This window comes from Jatropha curcas, chromosome 10 (genome assembly GCF_041381405.1).
Source record: "Jatropha curcas cultivar XTBG-Jc1 chromosome 10, XTBG_Jcur_1.0, whole genome shotgun sequence".
In the NCBI taxonomy this organism is placed as follows: Eukaryota; Viridiplantae; Streptophyta; class Magnoliopsida; order Malpighiales; family Euphorbiaceae; genus Jatropha; species Jatropha curcas.
This window is the reverse complement of record NC_143160.1, coordinates 6,789,736-6,807,965: the sequence shown is the minus strand read 5'-3', so window position 1 is coordinate 6,807,965 and position 18,230 is coordinate 6,789,736. Positions and strand designations below refer to the sequence as shown.

General features: G+C 33.1%; 2 protein-coding genes across 6 annotated transcripts; both read right to left on the bottom strand.

The window, feature by feature from the left end:
* Positions 1–919: 919 nt before the first annotated feature.
* Positions 920–11,106, bottom strand: LOC105640616 (uncharacterized). 5 transcript variants are annotated; one of them, XM_089715658.1, is made up of 9 exons: positions 10,977–11,106; positions 9,161–9,243; positions 8,056–8,633; positions 5,033–5,156; positions 4,011–4,250; positions 3,819–3,940; positions 2,286–2,968; positions 1,380–1,411; positions 920–1,264 (listed from the first exon to the last, which is right to left on the bottom strand). In XM_089715658.1, exons 1-9 carry the CDS (start codon positions 10,983–10,985, stop codon positions 1,174–1,176), a joined length of 1,962 nt encoding a protein of 653 aa, XP_089571784.1. In that variant the 5' UTR covers positions 10,986–11,106; the 3' UTR covers positions 920–1,173. The 5 variants fall into 5 exon arrangements, with proteins under 5 accessions (XP_089571784.1, XP_089571787.1, XP_089571786.1 ...); XM_089715661.1 differs by having other exon boundaries at positions 8,056–8,573; XM_089715660.1 differs by having other exon boundaries at positions 1,380–1,479; positions 10,977–11,105.
* Positions 11,107–12,849: 1,743 nt separating this feature from the next.
* LOC149492994 (PLASMODESMATA CALLOSE-BINDING PROTEIN 2-like) lies at positions 12,850–18,096 on the bottom strand. Its single transcript, XM_089726992.1, has 4 exons — positions 17,896–18,096; positions 17,032–17,268; positions 16,885–16,918; positions 12,850–13,533 (listed from the first exon to the last, which is right to left on the bottom strand). Exons 1-4 carry the CDS (start codon positions 17,945–17,947, stop codon positions 13,257–13,259), a joined length of 600 nt encoding a protein of 199 aa, XP_089583118.1. The 5' UTR covers positions 17,948–18,096; the 3' UTR covers positions 12,850–13,256.
* Between the last annotated feature and the right edge of the window lie 134 nt (positions 18,097–18,230).

The following is an 18,230-nucleotide window of genomic DNA, read 5'->3' as shown; positions in this document are numbered from 1 at the left end:
ACTTAAAAAAAAAAAGTCGACTCGACGTAAAAATCCAATTTACGTAAAAATCCAATTTCGGGTAAAAATCCAATTTACGTAAAAATCCAATTTCGGGTAAAAATCCAATTTCGGGTAATTCGGTTACTTCATTTGTCTTCTAATTTCATATTTCAACCTCTTATCTTAATTGTAATTACTTTTCCATATTTCAGAATTTTTTAGAATGGAGGAGGCAAAATTTCTATCCCTTACCTTACCAAGTTACAGGCAAATCCAAATTAGTTAGAATTGGCTATAAAGATTTGTAAGTTTCATTTTATTTAAACTAAGACTACATCTTATGACAAAAATTATAATTAAATTTTCTCTTTGCTACTCTCATTTACATTAACTTAAGCCTTCCCCTCTATTTCATTTTTTTTTTTTTTTTGCAAGTTATAATTGAAATATGAGAAAAAAGAGAGTAGCACATGCAGTTCAATCCAGACAGTTTTCTGAAACAAAATGGGTAAATGACTATTTAGTTTCATGGATTCAATCATAATTATAACTTCGTTTTAAATACCCTAAGATTTCAATTAAACTATTTTAATTTTTTATTTAACACCGTTAATCAAGAGACTAAATAATAATTCAATAGTAAATTTGATAAATTAAATGTGAAAAATTAAATGTTACATGTATTTAATATCTAAAATGACACTTGTCGATGAAAAAACTAAATAATTTAACAAAACAAAATGTGAAAATTTGACCATTATGTGATATTAGGAACTAATCATTGTCTTTAATAAATAAGAGATCCTATAATTTTGAATTTATGACCCAAAACTCGATCGACTAAATAATTATTTAAGCAAATAATGACTCCTGTGATGCATGACCATTAGGATAATTAATTATCATTCACCACTTTCCTTCCAACAAAAGAAGAATATTATCAATCTGAAAAACATTAAATAAAAGTAAGACCATATACTATTTCCAGTCGCATTCTGGTAATTATTTCGGTAACTAAGAAATCCAACATAGACGGTCGTTGGTCCAACATCAAAAGATCATTAGCTTAGGAACCAAGAATCTGAAAAGTCATTGTTCAACAGAGAAAATAAACTCCAACTTTAAGTCTTCAAACAAAGATAGATGACCAAATAGAGCAGGAGTAACACAAAGGTATGCAGATGCAAACACTCATTGTTTCTCAGTCCCGCCGGATCTCCTTTCGGGCAATTTTGGCAGGACGAGCAATCTTTGACCAAAGATGTGGGGGCGGAACAAGAGCCTGTAAATTTTGAAGACATAATTAAGTAGAATTAAAAACTTGCATTGCAGATTTAGTAAATTAGTATATCAATGTAGCAGGACTTGTACACATTGCCTAACAGAACATTCACAACCTTGTGGTCCTCGCCCCTTCTTTCTCCCATGGCTAAATCACATATTGGCGCGATCAAGTCCAACCAAAACATTTGAGAATACATGAAAAAATGGAACATTCTAAACTCTGATTAAACTTCAATCATTTGAAAATACAAACTAATGTTAAAAGAAGTCCTGATAATACTTATATAGGGTAACAGTATAGTTTAGTGCTAATTAATGAAGTCAAATGCCAAAAATAATCTAAATAATTAAATAGCAAAATAATCCCAAATAAACTATTTTCTAAATTTCTTTCTAAAATATGTAGACCTAAATCTTTAACATAAGGTCCCACAACATTGACCATTTTGATTCAAGTTAAAAGTTTTGGGAATCTTTAACAAATTTTGTGGAATTAAAATCCAAATTTTGTGGTATGGGAAAAGAAGAAGAAGAAGAAGAAGAAGATTTAAATTCTACGAATTTAATTCTATGGATTTCAATATAACTAAACCAAATGTTAACAAAAAAAAATTGGAATTTCCAAATGAATTTCACAAACTTAAACAATCCAAACTTTATGACAAATTTATCCATCCTCCTAATTTTCTAAAATTATTATGCCACGAGTATTTTTTGGAAATAATAACAAATGAATTTTCAATTTTAAATTTATTTCAAACATGAATCATTCATTTACAAATGAATTCTAACTGCAAACTAGATATGACATAAACTAACTGCTAACTGCTTGAAAGTTTCCCATGTCATTTTCAAATTTTGCAGAGCATATCGCCTTTTAATTTGCATCAACAAGTTACAAGCCAGCAACAGAAACAAGAAATTATGGTTTATCATGCCCATCCAGCTAATTCTATCTGAATAGGTTAGCCCCACTGCTGCCATAATAACTTAGAATATAGAAAGGGGGAAAAATTTACCGGATGAAGTTTAACAGGAACTTCCACCAAACCAGACTCATCAAAGGTTGCCTCATTAGCAGCCCCGCTAGCACCTTTTCCAGAAAACCCAGGAGGAACTTCATGATCATCAAAGGTTGCCTCATTAGCAGCCTTGCTAGCACCTTTTCCAGAAAACCCAGGAGGAACTTCAGGGTCATCAAAGGTTGCCTCATTAGCAGCCTTGCTAGCACCTTTTCCACAAAACCCAGGAGGAACTTCAGGGTCATCAAAGGTTGCCTCATTAGCAGCCTTGCTAGCACCTTTTCCACAAAACCCAGGAGGAACTTCAGGGTCATCAAAGGTTGCCTCATTAGCAGCCTTGCTTGCACCTTTTCCAGAAAACCCAGGAGGAACTTCAGGGTCATCAAAGGTTGCCTCATTAGCAGCCTTGCTAGTACCTTTTCCAGAAAACCCAGGAGGAACTTCAGGGTCATCAAAGGTTGCCTCATTAGCAGCCTTGGTAGCACCTTTTCCAGAAAACCCAGGAGGAACTTCATGGTCGTTGAGCCTTTTAATTTCCTGCATTGAGGACTGCGGTTTGATTGTAGTCCCAACTCCAAAGGCATGAATCTGAGATGGTTTATTGGTGGATATGCTAGTAGAGACATTCTTATTTTTCATAATGCGGAATACTCCCCATAAGAAGGGTTCCCAGTTGAATTCTGCAACAACAGTCATATGTACTGAGCTTTCAAGTGATACTAGCATAAAAAAGAAAGGTCTAAACAGGAAGCTTGACATGTTTGGCTTGCAAGTCTATTAATATGTTGATATAGATGGAATGCATCTAGTGCTGTTTAAAAGGAAATAATTCATCTTATACTATTATAGTTAACACATGTATCACAGGCAGCACACTTGAATGTTACATTAAACGGAAAAAAATTGATAGCTAAGGCCAAGATGGACTTAAAGTTCAAAGTCTCCAGGTGCCAATGCAAAAGTAACAATAGCAATACTTTATTTTGTAAATAAGTTATCATATTTAAGAGACAGAGACGATCCCGATATAATTATTTAATCATTGCCTTTACGAATTATAGGATTATCCATGCCAATACTGTTTTCCATAACTTCTCATAAAGTGCAAACATGTCAAATCCACATCCAATGCCGGAATACAAGCTGTTAAAATCACATCACTGTCATAAACTCTTTTGATAACCACATATTATGAGGACTGCAATACGCCTATTCTATGCAGTCAATTGTCATACTACTATAATTGCAATCTGATTATTGGAGGAAGTGAGATTAGAATGGAGGCAAACTGTGCGAGACGATTAGGATATTAATTTGATGTTGTGTTGTTAATACAGGTGCTTAATTAACTTTCATATATTGTCTAACTAAACTTCAAATGGGGTTGGGACTTAACAGCATTTACAATCAGTATCATTTATATTAATATATTACTATATTTGTATAGAAAACAAAATTCAGCTAACAAGAAACAACAAAATTTTTACCCAGAGCAGGGGGGGAACACGGAAAAAGGAAATAAGAACTCGCCTTTAGCATTTTGCAATCGCTTGGATGTGAATACTAGTAACTCAACACCATTCATGCTACTCCTCATTACCAGATCTTCTTTCTCCATGACCCTCCACAGGTGATCAAATTGCTGCTTGGGGCTACAGTTTGTACAAGTTTTAAGATTCCCATCTTCTTCAACAGAAAATAAATATTAGATCCAAAACAAACCTCTCAAAAGTTCCAGGGAAGAAATAAAGCGAGATGTCATCATCGGGAGCAAAATCACTCTTAAAGGTCTCAGCCCAAATGTTGCAACGGGGCAGCAGCTCAAAGCGCAGTACTCTTGGCATATTCTTGGAAAACTGATGTACTCTTCTATCAACAATGCATGGATATTGTGGAAGATGAGCTTCAAAATCACCATAGAATTTACCAGCAAACGCCTTATCGAGAATCTCGAAGCTTCCGCTGCATAGCGATAAGAGGAAAATTGAAGAATAAATAAAAAATAAAGGCTCAGGGATTCAATACTACATCCAAATAAGACTTGTAATATTTTGCTATAAAGGTCAACAGCAAAAAGGTTCCTATATGGCTCAGAATGACAAATTCTTTACCATAACTGCTGTCAAAAGAAAACACAAAAGAAAATAAATAAAATTTCCAAGCAAAATGGATAATTTAATTATAACCCAGTCAAGTATGGAATTCACAAGTGCATGGCAAACAAATAGTTCCCTCAACTTCCTTTGGCATCATCAGAAAATGCCAGAAGCTGATAGAATAAGAGATTCAAAAGTGTGAAATCTACTTTTACTAATCATGGTTTTGAGGCCCTAGCCTTTGTTGTTACTTCTTATTACATTCACGATATTACTAACATTAACTTTTTGGCAATCTATTAGTGCATATGATACCACCGTCATTAATTTTAGCGACCTAAAGTGAGTAATGTATTCAACCATGATCTAAATATTAGTTCATTCAATTATTATCCAATCAAACAACCCAGTACAAAGTATCTCATCACAATTCGTCTAGAAATGTACCAATTGGATTGATTTCGTTCTCGGAATGGTAAGTTCAATTCCATTTACCAAATTAATATTGTTAGATCCAATTGATAAGAGACACTAGTCCTCTAATACGCCCATTGAGACACATATATCAGAGGTTGCACCAAGTCATCTCATCCTTCAGTAATATACAGTATGTGATGCAACACCACGAAGAGAGATATTACTACTCACTTCCATGCAGCTTCAAGCATAGGACGGTTTGAAGGGTATTTCCAAAAATCAAGCAGATAGTACATGTCATGACTTTCTTCGATATCAGAAGTTATGGGTTTACCATCATAGTAGCGTTTTCTACCTGAGAAAATATTTATTTGAAGTTAGTAATACAGTGGTCAACCCAAATGATAAAGGATAATTAGTGATTACAAGCATTATCAAGAACAGAAGACATCAAGATATTATTAAAAATGTCATGAATTCTCAAGGAATCAACAACTATTAACAATATTAAACCACAGATTCAAAGCACGGGACAATAAAACTACAAAACTCTAAATTAATAAGCCAGAAAAAAAAAAAAAAAAGGATTGAACAAATCAATGTCATCAGATTATTTTAAGCGATATCTTCTAATGATTTTGCACGGTTATTTCAAGATGTCTTTGCATGTGTCACGTCTCTTTAACGGTAAATTTATTAATTACTGCATTTTTAGATATAATAATGCCCCTATAATATAATTTAATATCATGGAAGATGAAATCACATATACATACCAATGTCAAAAAGAAGTCGGATTTCACAAATTTAATCTAGATACCTGCTATAATGACTAATTAAGGCATAATAATTATAAGGATGGACGGGAGAATCTCGTACTTAAGAGCATGCTCTACCTTGTTTCCACAAAACTCTTTTCTCTTTTTGTGTCTTTTTTTTTTTTTTTTTTTTGGTGTAAGAAGTGCTTTACTTTGCTCCTACAGAAAATCACTCCTTGAATAGCAACAAACTCATTTTTTGGTATAAAGATGAATATGATAGTTTATTCTGCGAGCAATTAGACGTAAATAAAAGGGTTGTTACATGGTGAAGGCAGCATACAAGGCAAACCACTTGTTTGAATAGAACTATAGAAGTGACGCATAATGCTTTTGGCCAGATTTTTTTGGAAGCAAACAACGGTAAGGGGAATGTTTCACACCAAACAAAAACAAACCCAAGATTTTTTGTTTATTTTAGGTTCAATGGCATTTAGTGCTGGTGCAAGGCAAGGTGTGGTGATGCCACTCAAAGAAATCAGTCATCGTGGTTCCCTTGAGCATTCCATGCAGCAGATACCCATACCGCCAACTATGACAAGATTGAGGCCCCAAAATTTTTGCTTTATGGAAAGCCCAACTAGACTTGAGAAAAACCTAACCCAATCCTATGAGTCCATGGGAAGAACTAGGCTTCAGTAACTTTCTATGACCCATTAAAAACTAATCAACTCAAATCAAACTACATTAATAACTGGGTTAATTGGTATTTAATATTTTATTTTTATTACTTGCGCATCAATGTAACCCAACAAAAAACAGTCTCAAATTACAGGTTAAGATTTTCTTTTATCAACCTACTCAAGCCACTCATTTGTCAAGTCTAAGCGAGGACTAAAAGGACTCGATAACTCAGCATTTCAAACCCCAAATCGAAGCTCTCTAAACCATCTCATTACACTTTAACTAACTTGAGGCTCAAGGTAAACTTAGGCTCTGTCATTCAACCATGCAAACACAATGCCTTAGGAACACAAGGATTCAAAATTTGAGTTAAAGGTTATCAAGGATAAAAACCTTAATTAATAAGTCACCCAAGCATGGACAATTGGTGGAACCAAAAGCTACACTTGGATAGACATGGATGTGGAGGGTAGAGCTTATAGAGGTAAGGGTAAGGAAGGAAGGGGCAGGGGTGTCCTTGGGATCACAAGGGTTGAAGGGCTGTGGCCCTCCTCATTCCCTAGCTCTTCACACATGGACCAGTAAGGACAGCTTTCTAACAAAACTTGCCCAAAATCAATGTAAATGTCCATCAGAACACACCAATGAGTCGATGGACAGGTAATGATATCTTAATAGAGTCAAGTGCATACCAATGCTTTTAGAAATAATAGAAACCCCATTTCAACAACTCGAACATTAAATTTGGTACTAAGAGAAAGCATAATTCATGTACTGAGTGGTCCCAAAAGAACAAGAAAAATGATAGATTCAATGTAACCCTTGGCACTTCTGACTGGCCAGATTTTGCATCAAAATTGAAGCCAACATAAAAGAAGGGTCTATGGTAAGAACTATTTATGGAATAGATTAATTATAAATTTGAAATGTCATTACCAATTATCATTCCAAGAGCAAAAAGATGAATATAACAATTCCCAATCCAAGAATCCATAACAATCCAATAACCACTCCTTGTTCTTTTCACTTAGGTGTCCCTGGTTTGGAAGGTTCTGGTCAATTCATTTACCAATTCTCAATATTTAGCCTTAATTTATAAAATGCTCAGGGAAGATGCCTAAATCAAAAGCCACATATAGTTGCAGATACTGAATAAGCTTACTCTATAGATGGTCAGAATTTATCATTAGCTATTTTATTAATAAAATCCTTTTCTTTCATATGTTTCTCTAACAAGTGAAAGTTGTATGAATTTTTTCTCACCAAAAGATAAAAATTACTGCACTCTTGTTTCACGATTGGCAAATCATTTAGACTGACTTGAACATTTTTATCGTGGTGACCTAAACTAAAGAGAAATAGATTGCTTTAGAGAAAAAGCTAGTGGAAAACATATGATATAGGTTGGGGTCAGAGAGAGATCTTCAAAGCTAAATCTAGATTTTATTTTTCATCAACTCTCCAAACAACATTTTGAGCACAACCAATTACAGAGAAAATGTTTTGCAAAAGAAGAAGCCTAACTCTAACAAAAGTAACTGGTTAAATTCTGAAAACATTACAATACCATTTCTGGTTTTGATCTATGATTTCTTCCATAGAAGGCAAACATATATGTGTCTGAATGTAATAATTCTGTTCATTAATTTATATACTTGACCTCTCTACTTATGGATACGGCAATAAACAATTGGAGAAATATAATAAATAACCATCATACATCTAATTAAGGTAGATAAGAAAAGGGAAAAAAAAACATGAAAATTACAGCACAAATAAATAAGTCATGCATGAGATTGAAGCATTTCTTGCCTGAAAGCTTATTCCTTGGAAGCCTAGGGGATAGCTGAGATTTCACACCTAAAGGAGTTAGAGTAACCACTTCATAGATTGATTTCTTATCACCATGGCTTGATGAGGACAGAGGATTTGCTGGTATGGGAGCCGATAATTTTTCATTAATTGCTTGTTTCTTTTTGCCTGAATAATCAGGCAGCTGTGGAGATTTCCCAGTTAGAAAAGATGGAGGTGGTATTCCATGAACTGCTTGTTCAGCCTCATCACCCAGATGCCTCAGGGACACTGAAGCGCCCAATTGCCTCAGGGAAAATGAAGGCTTCTTCATTGCCAATGATGGGCATGATGCTCTTTCAGCTGCTTGCTTTACCGCCTCAGTTGATACCTTTTCGAGGTTGATAAATTTTTCCGTAAAACTTTGATTGACTGATTTGCATCCTTTTCCTTTTGAGGATGCATCATCTCCAACTTTAGTTGGTTCTTCCTCAATTGGAGAAATCTCATTGCTTTCAAGGATAGCTACCCCAGTGGAGCTTGATTTTGATGCAATAAGAGAAGTTCCTCTTGGATTAGTTTCCAGTGAACCTTGCTTGCTAGAGCAACATTTTTCACAAAACCAAAATTTTGAAATTACCTTATTATTGTTATGTGTGCAATGTCTAAAGGGAATGAAAGTAAGATGAATTTAAAAAATAAAAAGTGCCAGCTAGAACAGCATAACAATTACAAGAGTTCAGCATTGCTCATGGAATTGATTTTCCAGAAAAAAAATATATATATATATATCACTTAGCTGCTTTACACTTTTTATAGCCATAGCATAACAAAATACTTCGACAACTAATTTTTAATTGTTCTTCAACAAGAGTGTTTTTCTGACAGTTGCATTGCGACATCAATGTCTAACAAAGCCCAATTATCACCAACAAAGCCACAACCAGATGAATATTCATTAAATTGATCCAGTGCACAAGGTTTATTAAGAACACATAATTATATAACAAATGATAAATGTAAAACGTCTTAGAATAAATGTATAACTCGACTAGGAAAAAAAAAAAAAAAAAAGGATAACAAGAACTTAAAGCATCGAGAAAATGAACAGGAAAAATATACATACACATGTAGACGAGCTTTGCAACGATCACAGAGTACAAAACATTTTCCAAGACCGCCATAACCACAAACATAACACTGTTCAACCTGCCAAACATAACATACGCGAGTTATGAAACCACAGATGTCAATAGACGGGTTAGCCAGTAAACATAAAGCTTTAAGTGAGAGTGAATAGTAAGTGTTCGATAAAAAGCCCCTGTCAAAATTTGAAATTGGAAAGCTCGAAAAAAAATTGTAAATTCGGTTGTACCAATGATCGTGTGTTCTATTAAGCTGAAGAACGACACCCATAGACAGTGAGACGGAGAACGACGTGAGAGCTGGCTGGCGCGAACGCCGTTTCGAATCGGAGCAAATACCATGCGCGGTTTAGTCATTGATGGGGTAGTTAAGCTCGCCTCGGCAGATTAGGGCGGTAAATAAATCAAGTCATTCGCGGTAAGTCTCACGAATTAGCTCGTTCATTACACTCGTGAGTACACTCATAAATTAATTCGTTATCAAATTTATTTTATATTAATTAATATATTTTATAATATAATAAATATACTAATCTTAGTACAATTATTATATAAATTATTTTATATTAATAACTAATAGTTAATTAAAATATGATTTTTCGTTGCAATTTTACAGTGGAAAATTTGTAAATTATATATCATAATAGTAAAATGAAATTATAATTAAAATTTATGTATTAAAATAACAAAAATGTAATATAAATTATTAACTTTTATAATAGTTAATACCATCGGTCATGGTATTTGTAGTACTTAACTTCATGATATTTGAGTGGTATTTTACCTAAGATTTTGTTTGATGTAGTTTTTTTAATAATTTCTCTCTTTTATCCAAATAAAAATATTATATAAGTTCTCTCAATAAATGGAGGGAGCCATATTTTGAGCAAGGGGCAAAAATACCCCTGAATTTTAAAAAATTATTTGAATAATTATTCGAGTTTATTTCTAAACGAATAATTTTTATAACTCATATTATAAATGAGTCAGAGTTTGTGTTTAAGAAAATTTGGCTTATTTAATAAACAAACTAAAATAATCTTTTAAAATTTAATTCGACTCGGTTCGGTTACTATTATATGAAGTTCAGCCCGACTCATTAAGGCCCGTTTAATAAATAAACCAACCTAATTCGTTAAATGAACCGATCATGAAATTCTTAAAGCTCATTTGGGCTCAGTTATTACAGCCTTATGGTCCAATACATGAGCTTGGGCCTCGCATTGGGCCCCTGGTTAGTTTTTTGTATTATCAACTCTCTCTCCATGCAAACAAACATTTGATCACTACAAACAATCAATCTCATAAAATATTAAATTCATTCAAATATTATATTATATAAGGGTTGATGTTCCTGAAATCTTAAAAATAAATTTAATTTTATATTATTGAACTAATAATAAAAAATTTTGGTTAATTAAGATTTGAACCATATAAGTAATTTTAAAATACAAATTAAATCTTTATAAGAATCCGATTTAATTATAGTAAATTCAAAAGAGTGAAATAAATATTGAAATTATTTTATAAACCTAAAAGATAATAAACTTTATTTATACCAAATCAATCCTAAATATTCAAGAATTAATTTTTCTATCAGATGGCAAAAGAAGTTAAAAAAAAAAAAAAAAAAAAAACACAATTTCAGCAGAGTATAAAGGCAAGGAGATTTTGTCAAACACTCAGTGAGTTGCAGAAATCTACATATACATTTGAAGTCACAAACACATAAATAAATAATTTAGCTTATATATTCTAAAAGAAATTCTATTAAGAAGAAGAAGAAGAATCTTGTACCTTATCCATGAGGGTCCTCCTATCAATAGGTAGCTCTTCAAACTTCTGAAAACAAAAATTCAACTAAACAAGGGAATTTTAATTCTTCTTGTGTAAATTTCCTTTTCACTATATATGGAAGGGTGAGTAATGTCTTGGTTGTTTGAAAAATATAAAAAACCTCATAACAACAACATTTCCTATGCTGCGAAGATATAAATCTCTTGACTTTTTTTTTCTTAAACTTTTCGCACGAGAAATTCTTAGATAAATTATATTTATCATGTCATTTATGACTAAACACGTGAACTGTATCATCCAGCTAACTTACAATCAGCCATATTAAAATGCAAATAATTTTTAAAATTATTGAAGTTTAATTTGAAATATTCCTTATAAAACAGGGATTTAATTGTGGATTTCTAATTTAATTTGGTTTGATTACTAAAATGAATTGGTTCAAACCAAATTTATTTTGATTTGATTCGGTCAGTTTTTAAAATCAATTATCGTTTAGTTTTTTATTTTGATTCAATCTTTTACATAGCGAATCGAATTAATTTTTTTTGGGTTCAAAATATATGTTTCGGAACCAAATTGATTCTACAATATCCGGTCCGATTTTGATCATTATAAAATCTATTCGGCTAGACCAAATCAAACTAATTTGATGTGGTCCGATTCGATTAAATTGAATGCTCACTCTTAGTTTTTCTTCTCATAAAATTACCAACTCAGGCCAGGTCAAGAATGGTAATAGCTTTTGGACTGTGACTAATGAATTTTCTGGCTGTTGCCATAAATGGCCTCATTATGTATTATTGCCAAACTCTATTTGGCAGTTACCACAAAATACTATAAAAGAAAATACTCATTAGGTTTTTTGAGTTGAGAAGTTTTCAGAATAAAAAACATAAAAGAAAAATAACTTTAATAAATTATATATTTATTTAATTATAAAATAATATATTTAATTAAATAAATTTAAGTCACAAATAAATGATTTGGTGATGATATATATATAAAGCAGGTTTCCTCCGGTATTGTCACATAGAATTCTAAAGAAGTGATGCATATAACATTTATAATTGTTTGGAAAATTTAAGCAACATTAACTATAAATATGGATGAATAAGGTTATGACCAAAAAAAAAAAAAAAAAATTCTATGAATAAAAATAGGATTTTTTTTTTTTTTTTTTTTGGGAAAGAAAGAGTATTGTTCTTGAAAAAAAAAAAAAGGAAAGGTGAAATATTAGTATTTTGGAGTGTAGGGACTATAATTTATATGTTCTTTAACAAATTATTACACTCAATGTCATAATTAGGACAAAATCATATTTAAACCTTTAAAATCATTGAATTTTATTCGTTAAATCCTTAAACTTTTATTTATCAATATTGAGTGTCCTTTAATTTTTATGTTCATTAAAATTAAACCCTTGATTAATTGAAAGTTAGAAGTTATAATCATGTAAATTAAATAAATTGATCGTATTCATATTGACTCTAACTATACGTCAGACAGACCTATTGTGTTGACTTTTTAAATATAAAATTTATCTTATTTAGAGATTTATGGTTGTTCTTCCATACAAGTGTTTTTTCAACTTACTTATTTAGGGAAATATGATTGTTCTTCCATATAAGTGCTTTTTCACGTATGAAATTCTGATCATCCCCTTGACTCAAACGCGTTTTGCCACTTGAATCATTCCTTATAAGTTCAATTATCTTCTATTAATAATATAATTTAATCCACTCGATTATAATGTAAGAATATCCTTCAAATCCCTGGATTTTATTTTCCAAGTAAAGAGATTTTCACATCCATAAATCCAACAGAGCACTAAAGCAATGAATGATAGTAACTAAGGTGAATAGCACAATAACAGTAAACCAAAAGCAACCTTACATAATAATGGTGAGAAACCAAGTTTTGCAGTACTATTTAGAACTGGGGTACCAAACTCTCATTACACTAAATATATCACTGCTTTTCTAGATCTAAATAAATCTAGTTTACAAACAGAGAAAAGGAAAAAAATAAAAATAAAAATACAGATAGAGAGTTGTCCCACCAGCTACCACAAAACCATCCAAAAAGGAATAAGAAGCCCATCTTTTTTCCCAAGTAGAGAGGAGAAGAAACAAACAAAAACTTAGCTAGCATAGCATGTCCTTAGATAAACAACTGCAGAATCACATGCATACACCTACATATGCACATTGATATTCAGCCCACTTGTGACCACCCTACCCCACCCTCAGAACCACCATCTTGGCCACAAGATTTTGCATCTCAACCCCACAAAAGCATCAATCCTGAAATCAAAAGAGTCAAAAAGAAGGAGAACAAGCTAGTTTCTGGAAATCTGAACCCACCATCAGTAATGTCTGTGTTTATTCCGGCTCCTGTTGGACCGGAGCCAATGCCTCCTAGGATGCCGTTGGAAGGTGTTGTAGTGTATGGCGTAGTGGTCGAAGGCGTGGTGTTTGACGGGGTTGTAGTTGAAGGTGTGGTGGTGGATGGATTTGTGGTGACTGGGGTTGGAGTAGTTGTGGTAGTCCCTGCAGCACTGAAGAAAGAAAGCAAAGCACACAGAAACAAAATATTAAAAAAAGAGGCAATGCTTTGAAATGTAAATAATAACTACATCGAACAAGTTTGCTACAAGTTCAAATTCATTACCATATATACATATAAGTCAATATGATTGGAAAAGCATCAACCATGGACCTAACAACCCGATAATGCTAAAAGTTTTTCGCTTTTGTACAATCTAAAACAATTTAAAAATCACATTAAGTCTGCACAGATAGAAAGGGGTTAGGTTCATATAATCAGGCCTTGTTTGATTAGACATATAACAGTTCGGATATCTGTTTTGTTTTGGAAAAAGGGTAGCTCCAAAAATAAAAGCATCTTGCATGACATTGCAAAATTATTAATCTGAAATTACAAAATAGATGGTGATGGAATAGGCCACTGAACTTCCTAATGCTGTAGCTCATTAAATAAAAATGAAGTTCTGGTTTAAATTACAACACATAAATACACAACATATCCAATTCTATCATCAACAAAATTTGGAAATTATGACATAAGATACCCTGGACTCTTTACAGACTAAACAAAATTGAATGTAATACAGGCAAGGGTTCTTTTCAGTTTTTACTGGTTGCAAATTGCTGAAAAAGATAAAGGCAAAAAATATCCAAGGTCTCTTCATTTGGAACCTTCATTGACTAAGTTATCAGAAGTATCCAAATTTTTGCTAATTGCCACCTCCCACAAGTTTAATATTCATATGATATGTGTATCACATAACCCCTAGTTATGAAAGCTTTTGAAAAGAAAATAACAAAACAGATATTTATATCTCGATTCTCATTGCAGATAGATCAGTGAATAAGCAAGATCCAATCTACACAATCCATCCAATTTTTTGTTTTTGGTTCTTGAGAAAGTACTTGGGCATTTAACCTATGAACTTGACCTGAAATCACTTCTCGGTATTCCATTTCAATCATAATTCTAAAGTGTACTAACAGAGCCAACAGCAACTAATTTCTGATTCTTCCACTGGAAAATAAATAATTTCAGAATTCAGGAGATGTAGGAAAATGAAAAAAAAAAAAAAAAAAAAAAAGGACAGATGTTGGAATGTGAAGAAAATATATCTCACTTTTTTCTTTCCTCGGGGGAACTGCATATCAGGTTTAGGGGCATCATAATTCATAAATTATTTTGGGAAACAACATGGGGACTATCTATTAAAAAACTGAATTAGGGATGTGCAAAAATGAGATTTGCAAACAGGAGGAATTATTCCACAGGACAAAAGCAGGATCCAGCCCTTCCACAAACATGTGCTGTACCATGTAAGATACAGCTCAAAATCCATGTGATAGAAATTTTATGAAGTAATTTGCAATTCAAAAACAACATAAAAGCAACATTCTCAATGCCTGTCACAGAAGTTACATTCTGGGATTCAGAAATGCAATCCAGAATGCATCTACAGCAGCAATTCTGCTCTAAATAAGGGACTTCTTGGTTTAATCATTTGAACATTTTTTGTTTCTTCATTTTCTGATTTTTTAAATCATTGCTTGAATTTATGAGTACTAGGCAAGGGGAAGAGGAGTAACAAGCTGCATCAACTACTTGGGTCTATGCATAGTGCAGGTTCATGCTACTACAGTATGAAAATTTATTATCTCAATCATGGTTAATTAGTTCGTGCTAAAGTGCTAATTATGATAGTTCAAGAAACCAAAAACTGTATTTTGCCACACTAAGAAGATAAAAAACATCCAGATTCCAGAACAGTGATTTCAGAAAAATTATCCAACAGATGTAGGAGCAACTTTAGATTGTGGGACCACGTGTGCACAGTTCTCAAGATAATCCCAATATTTCAAAAGATAACTCCAATCCCAATACAAATCAGTGATCCCAAGGCCATTGATGTATAACTATTAAAATCATATTCAAGGTAAAAGCCCCACCATCTCGGTGGAAGCAGACACTTTGTTCTTCAGTGTGAAAAAAAAGTCTTGTTCTTCCTCCCTTAACACTACTACTTTACCTTAGCCATACACACACTTTTTGACCAAAGACAAATCCTCAAGAAATGGTATTGAAATGCCTTTTTCCTTTAAATTTTAAAGAAATGTTTCCAAAAATTCAAAGTTTTAATCTTGATCAACAATCAAAAGCGCTACAGTATGTTAAAGAAATGAATATATGCAAGTTTATCTGTGTCAAAAAGTAATGGCATGGAATGTCTTTGTTTGAGATGCCATCCTTTATACAATTGCATTCCACTTCAGCCTTCCAGTAAATTTTAACCTCAGTAAAAGGCGATAGATCCTAATTATTGAAGAATCTTTTTATTTTTTTGAAAGTGAAAGGAGATTTAAGAACATCATCATGAACTTGCAATAAGAGTCAAAATGACAAAAAGAGCGCTCATTTTGAATCTAATCAAGGGTAATAAAAAACTAAAAAAGAAGGGTGTTACGCATTTTACAAACAAAAAGCATCATCTTCAAGAAAACAGTAGATGGGGACCCAAAAATTTTTGCAAAAAGCAACCCATTTCCCATTTATAAAATGAAAGATGCCCATCCCACCAAGCAGATATAAAAAAATGCCAGAGTTACAATGAAAAATGCAAACAAACCTATAGCTATACAAGTCAGCATATCCATAAACTAGGTACACTAAATTTAGATAGCCAGACTTCATAAGGATACTTCATTCAAGTCCTAATTCCTATTTTTTTTATTGGACCAACTGCCTTAATTTTGTTTCTGCCAAACAGCTAATCAGTAAAAACTAAAAACTTGGAATCTCGACAAAGGGTCTTAAGTTCAGAGAGTTACCCTTATGTGCAGCTTGTTTAAATTTCATAAATAAAAAAGGACAAGAAGAGGTACTTTTCTAATTTAATGTGAATTTAAAAGCCGGATACAGGCTGGACTTTAAAATATATGCCAAAGATTCTTCTTCTACATTCAAGATTATAATATGAAATCTAAGAGAGCTCCAAAGGGACCAAGAATCGCCAAGAAATTCACTTTCCCACAAATGGTATATTCTTCCAATTTTAAACTATTTGGATTCTGCAAAGCCAACCAGCCAAAGGCTGTCTTATTTTGGCATATGCCCTAAACAAAGAAGGGGTGCCCCATTCACCAAAATGTTAAGGGCACCCCTAAATCAGTCAATCACTATGCTGAAATGTGTCAGATCTGGGTTGACACCATGCATTTTTTTTTTTTAAATCAATAAATTTTAGTGCTAAATAAAAGGGAAATGGAAACCAAAAACACACCATCCAGAACCAGACAAATTAAAGCAGTAAACTAGTAGCAAATATCCCGAAGGCAATAATAAAAAGGTTAAAGGCTTAGTATACCTGACAGTAGCTGGGTAAGAACAGCCACTAACACCTACAAGAATCACAGAAAATAAAAAGGGTAAGCAAAAAATTTGGTGCCTTGTTTTCTTTACTAAAACATGTTTAGAAGCTGATACAAGCAAAGGGATTTCAGCAATGGCTTACTAGGATCAGATGCAGAAACGGTAGCAGTGCCGGCAAAATCACAAGTGCCTTGTGCTTGGCCTTTCTTTTGGAAATAGCTATTAACTGCATAGGAGCAATGGGCCCTGACGGTATTAGGTTGGAAGCAAGGACCATTTTGATGAATAGGGCCACAGTCAGCCCCAGCTCCACAAGCATAGTCTAGAGTCTTCTGAAGGACTGTGTCACTCATGTCCTTGCAGACACACCAATTGCAGCCTAACCAAAAACAAGGAGGAAAAAAAATTAGAACAAGAAAATATGGAAAGCAACACAAAAACTAACCCGTTTGAAGAGAGAGAGATAAAGAGAGGAGGGATTTGTGAAAGTGAAGCATCCCTGGGCTAGAGAAATTGAAAATCAAATCAAATCTGAACAAGAAAACAAGAGAATAGATAGGGAAGGTTTTGAAAATGAAAGGCACAAGTTGGCATCTTTAGCCCCTCCAGATAGTATACAGAAAATGCAAGCAAATAAAGAATGAAAAAAATCCTCAAAAAGAAAGAAAAAGAAAAACTAAGTATGGTAGCATCATGAAACACACACTCTACATTGAGGCCAGTAAAAATCCACATGAGAGAATACATTAATATATTTAATAGAGCAAAAAAAACACATTTTTGTACAAAAAAAAATTAGTTAAAAGTAGTTACTAACTGGAAGCAGTACTAGATCAAATATCGGTAGGGAAAAAAAAAGGACAATAAAGAGGAGAAAATGTTAATTTTTTGGCAAGATCATGGCTTGCAGCCTTACTTGTGAGCAAGAATGGGAAGAAATAAAAAAAGGCCAAATTTTTTAAAAGAAAAAATAATTAAAAGAAAAAGGGTTAATGCAGAAGCTTACTAGCATGGCCAGTCATGAACAGCATGAGCATTGCAAAAATTAAAACAGCCATTACTGATCAAACAAAGCTAATAGAGCTTAGAGGCACGTAGCAATGGTGCCAAGGAAAAAGGGTTTTTTGCAGAACCACTGAGAGAGAGAAAAAGAGAGTATAGGACTGTGTCTGTATGTTCGTGAGAGAGAGAAATGAAATAGGGTGGTGTTAGTAGTACTAGTGGCTATCTAGACAAAGATTAGTGACGCAGCAGATTGTGGGGTGAAGGTGGCCCAAGTTTGTTGTCGGTTTCTAAGTGCTTTTTTTGTGTTCTATAATATACACCACTATTTCAATTCTC

Bases quoted from the DNA above. Each gene is read 5' to 3' on its own strand.
- LOC105640616 (XM_089715658.1), bottom strand. The intron at 5,157-8,055 runs GCAAGAAATGCT...ATATTTTCTCAG, and splicing joins TCCAAGGAATAAGCTTTCAG to GTAGAAAACGCTACTATGAT. The intron at 4,251-5,032 runs GTGAGTAGTAAT...ATCGCTATGCAG, and splicing joins ATGCTTGAAGCTGCATGGAA to CGGAAGCTTCGAGATTCTCG.
- LOC149492994 (XM_089726992.1), bottom strand. From the start codon at position 17,947: ATGGCTGTTTTAATTTTTGCAATGCTCATGCTGTTCATGACTGGCCAT. The intron at 17,269-17,895 runs GTAAGCTTCTGC...GTTTTTGGTTAG, and splicing joins GTTCATGACTGGCCATGCTA to GCTGCAATTGGTGTGTCTGC. The intron at 16,919-17,031 runs GTAAGCCATTGC...TGATTCTTGTAG, and splicing joins CGTTTCTGCATCTGATCCTA to GTGTTAGTGGCTGTTCTTAC.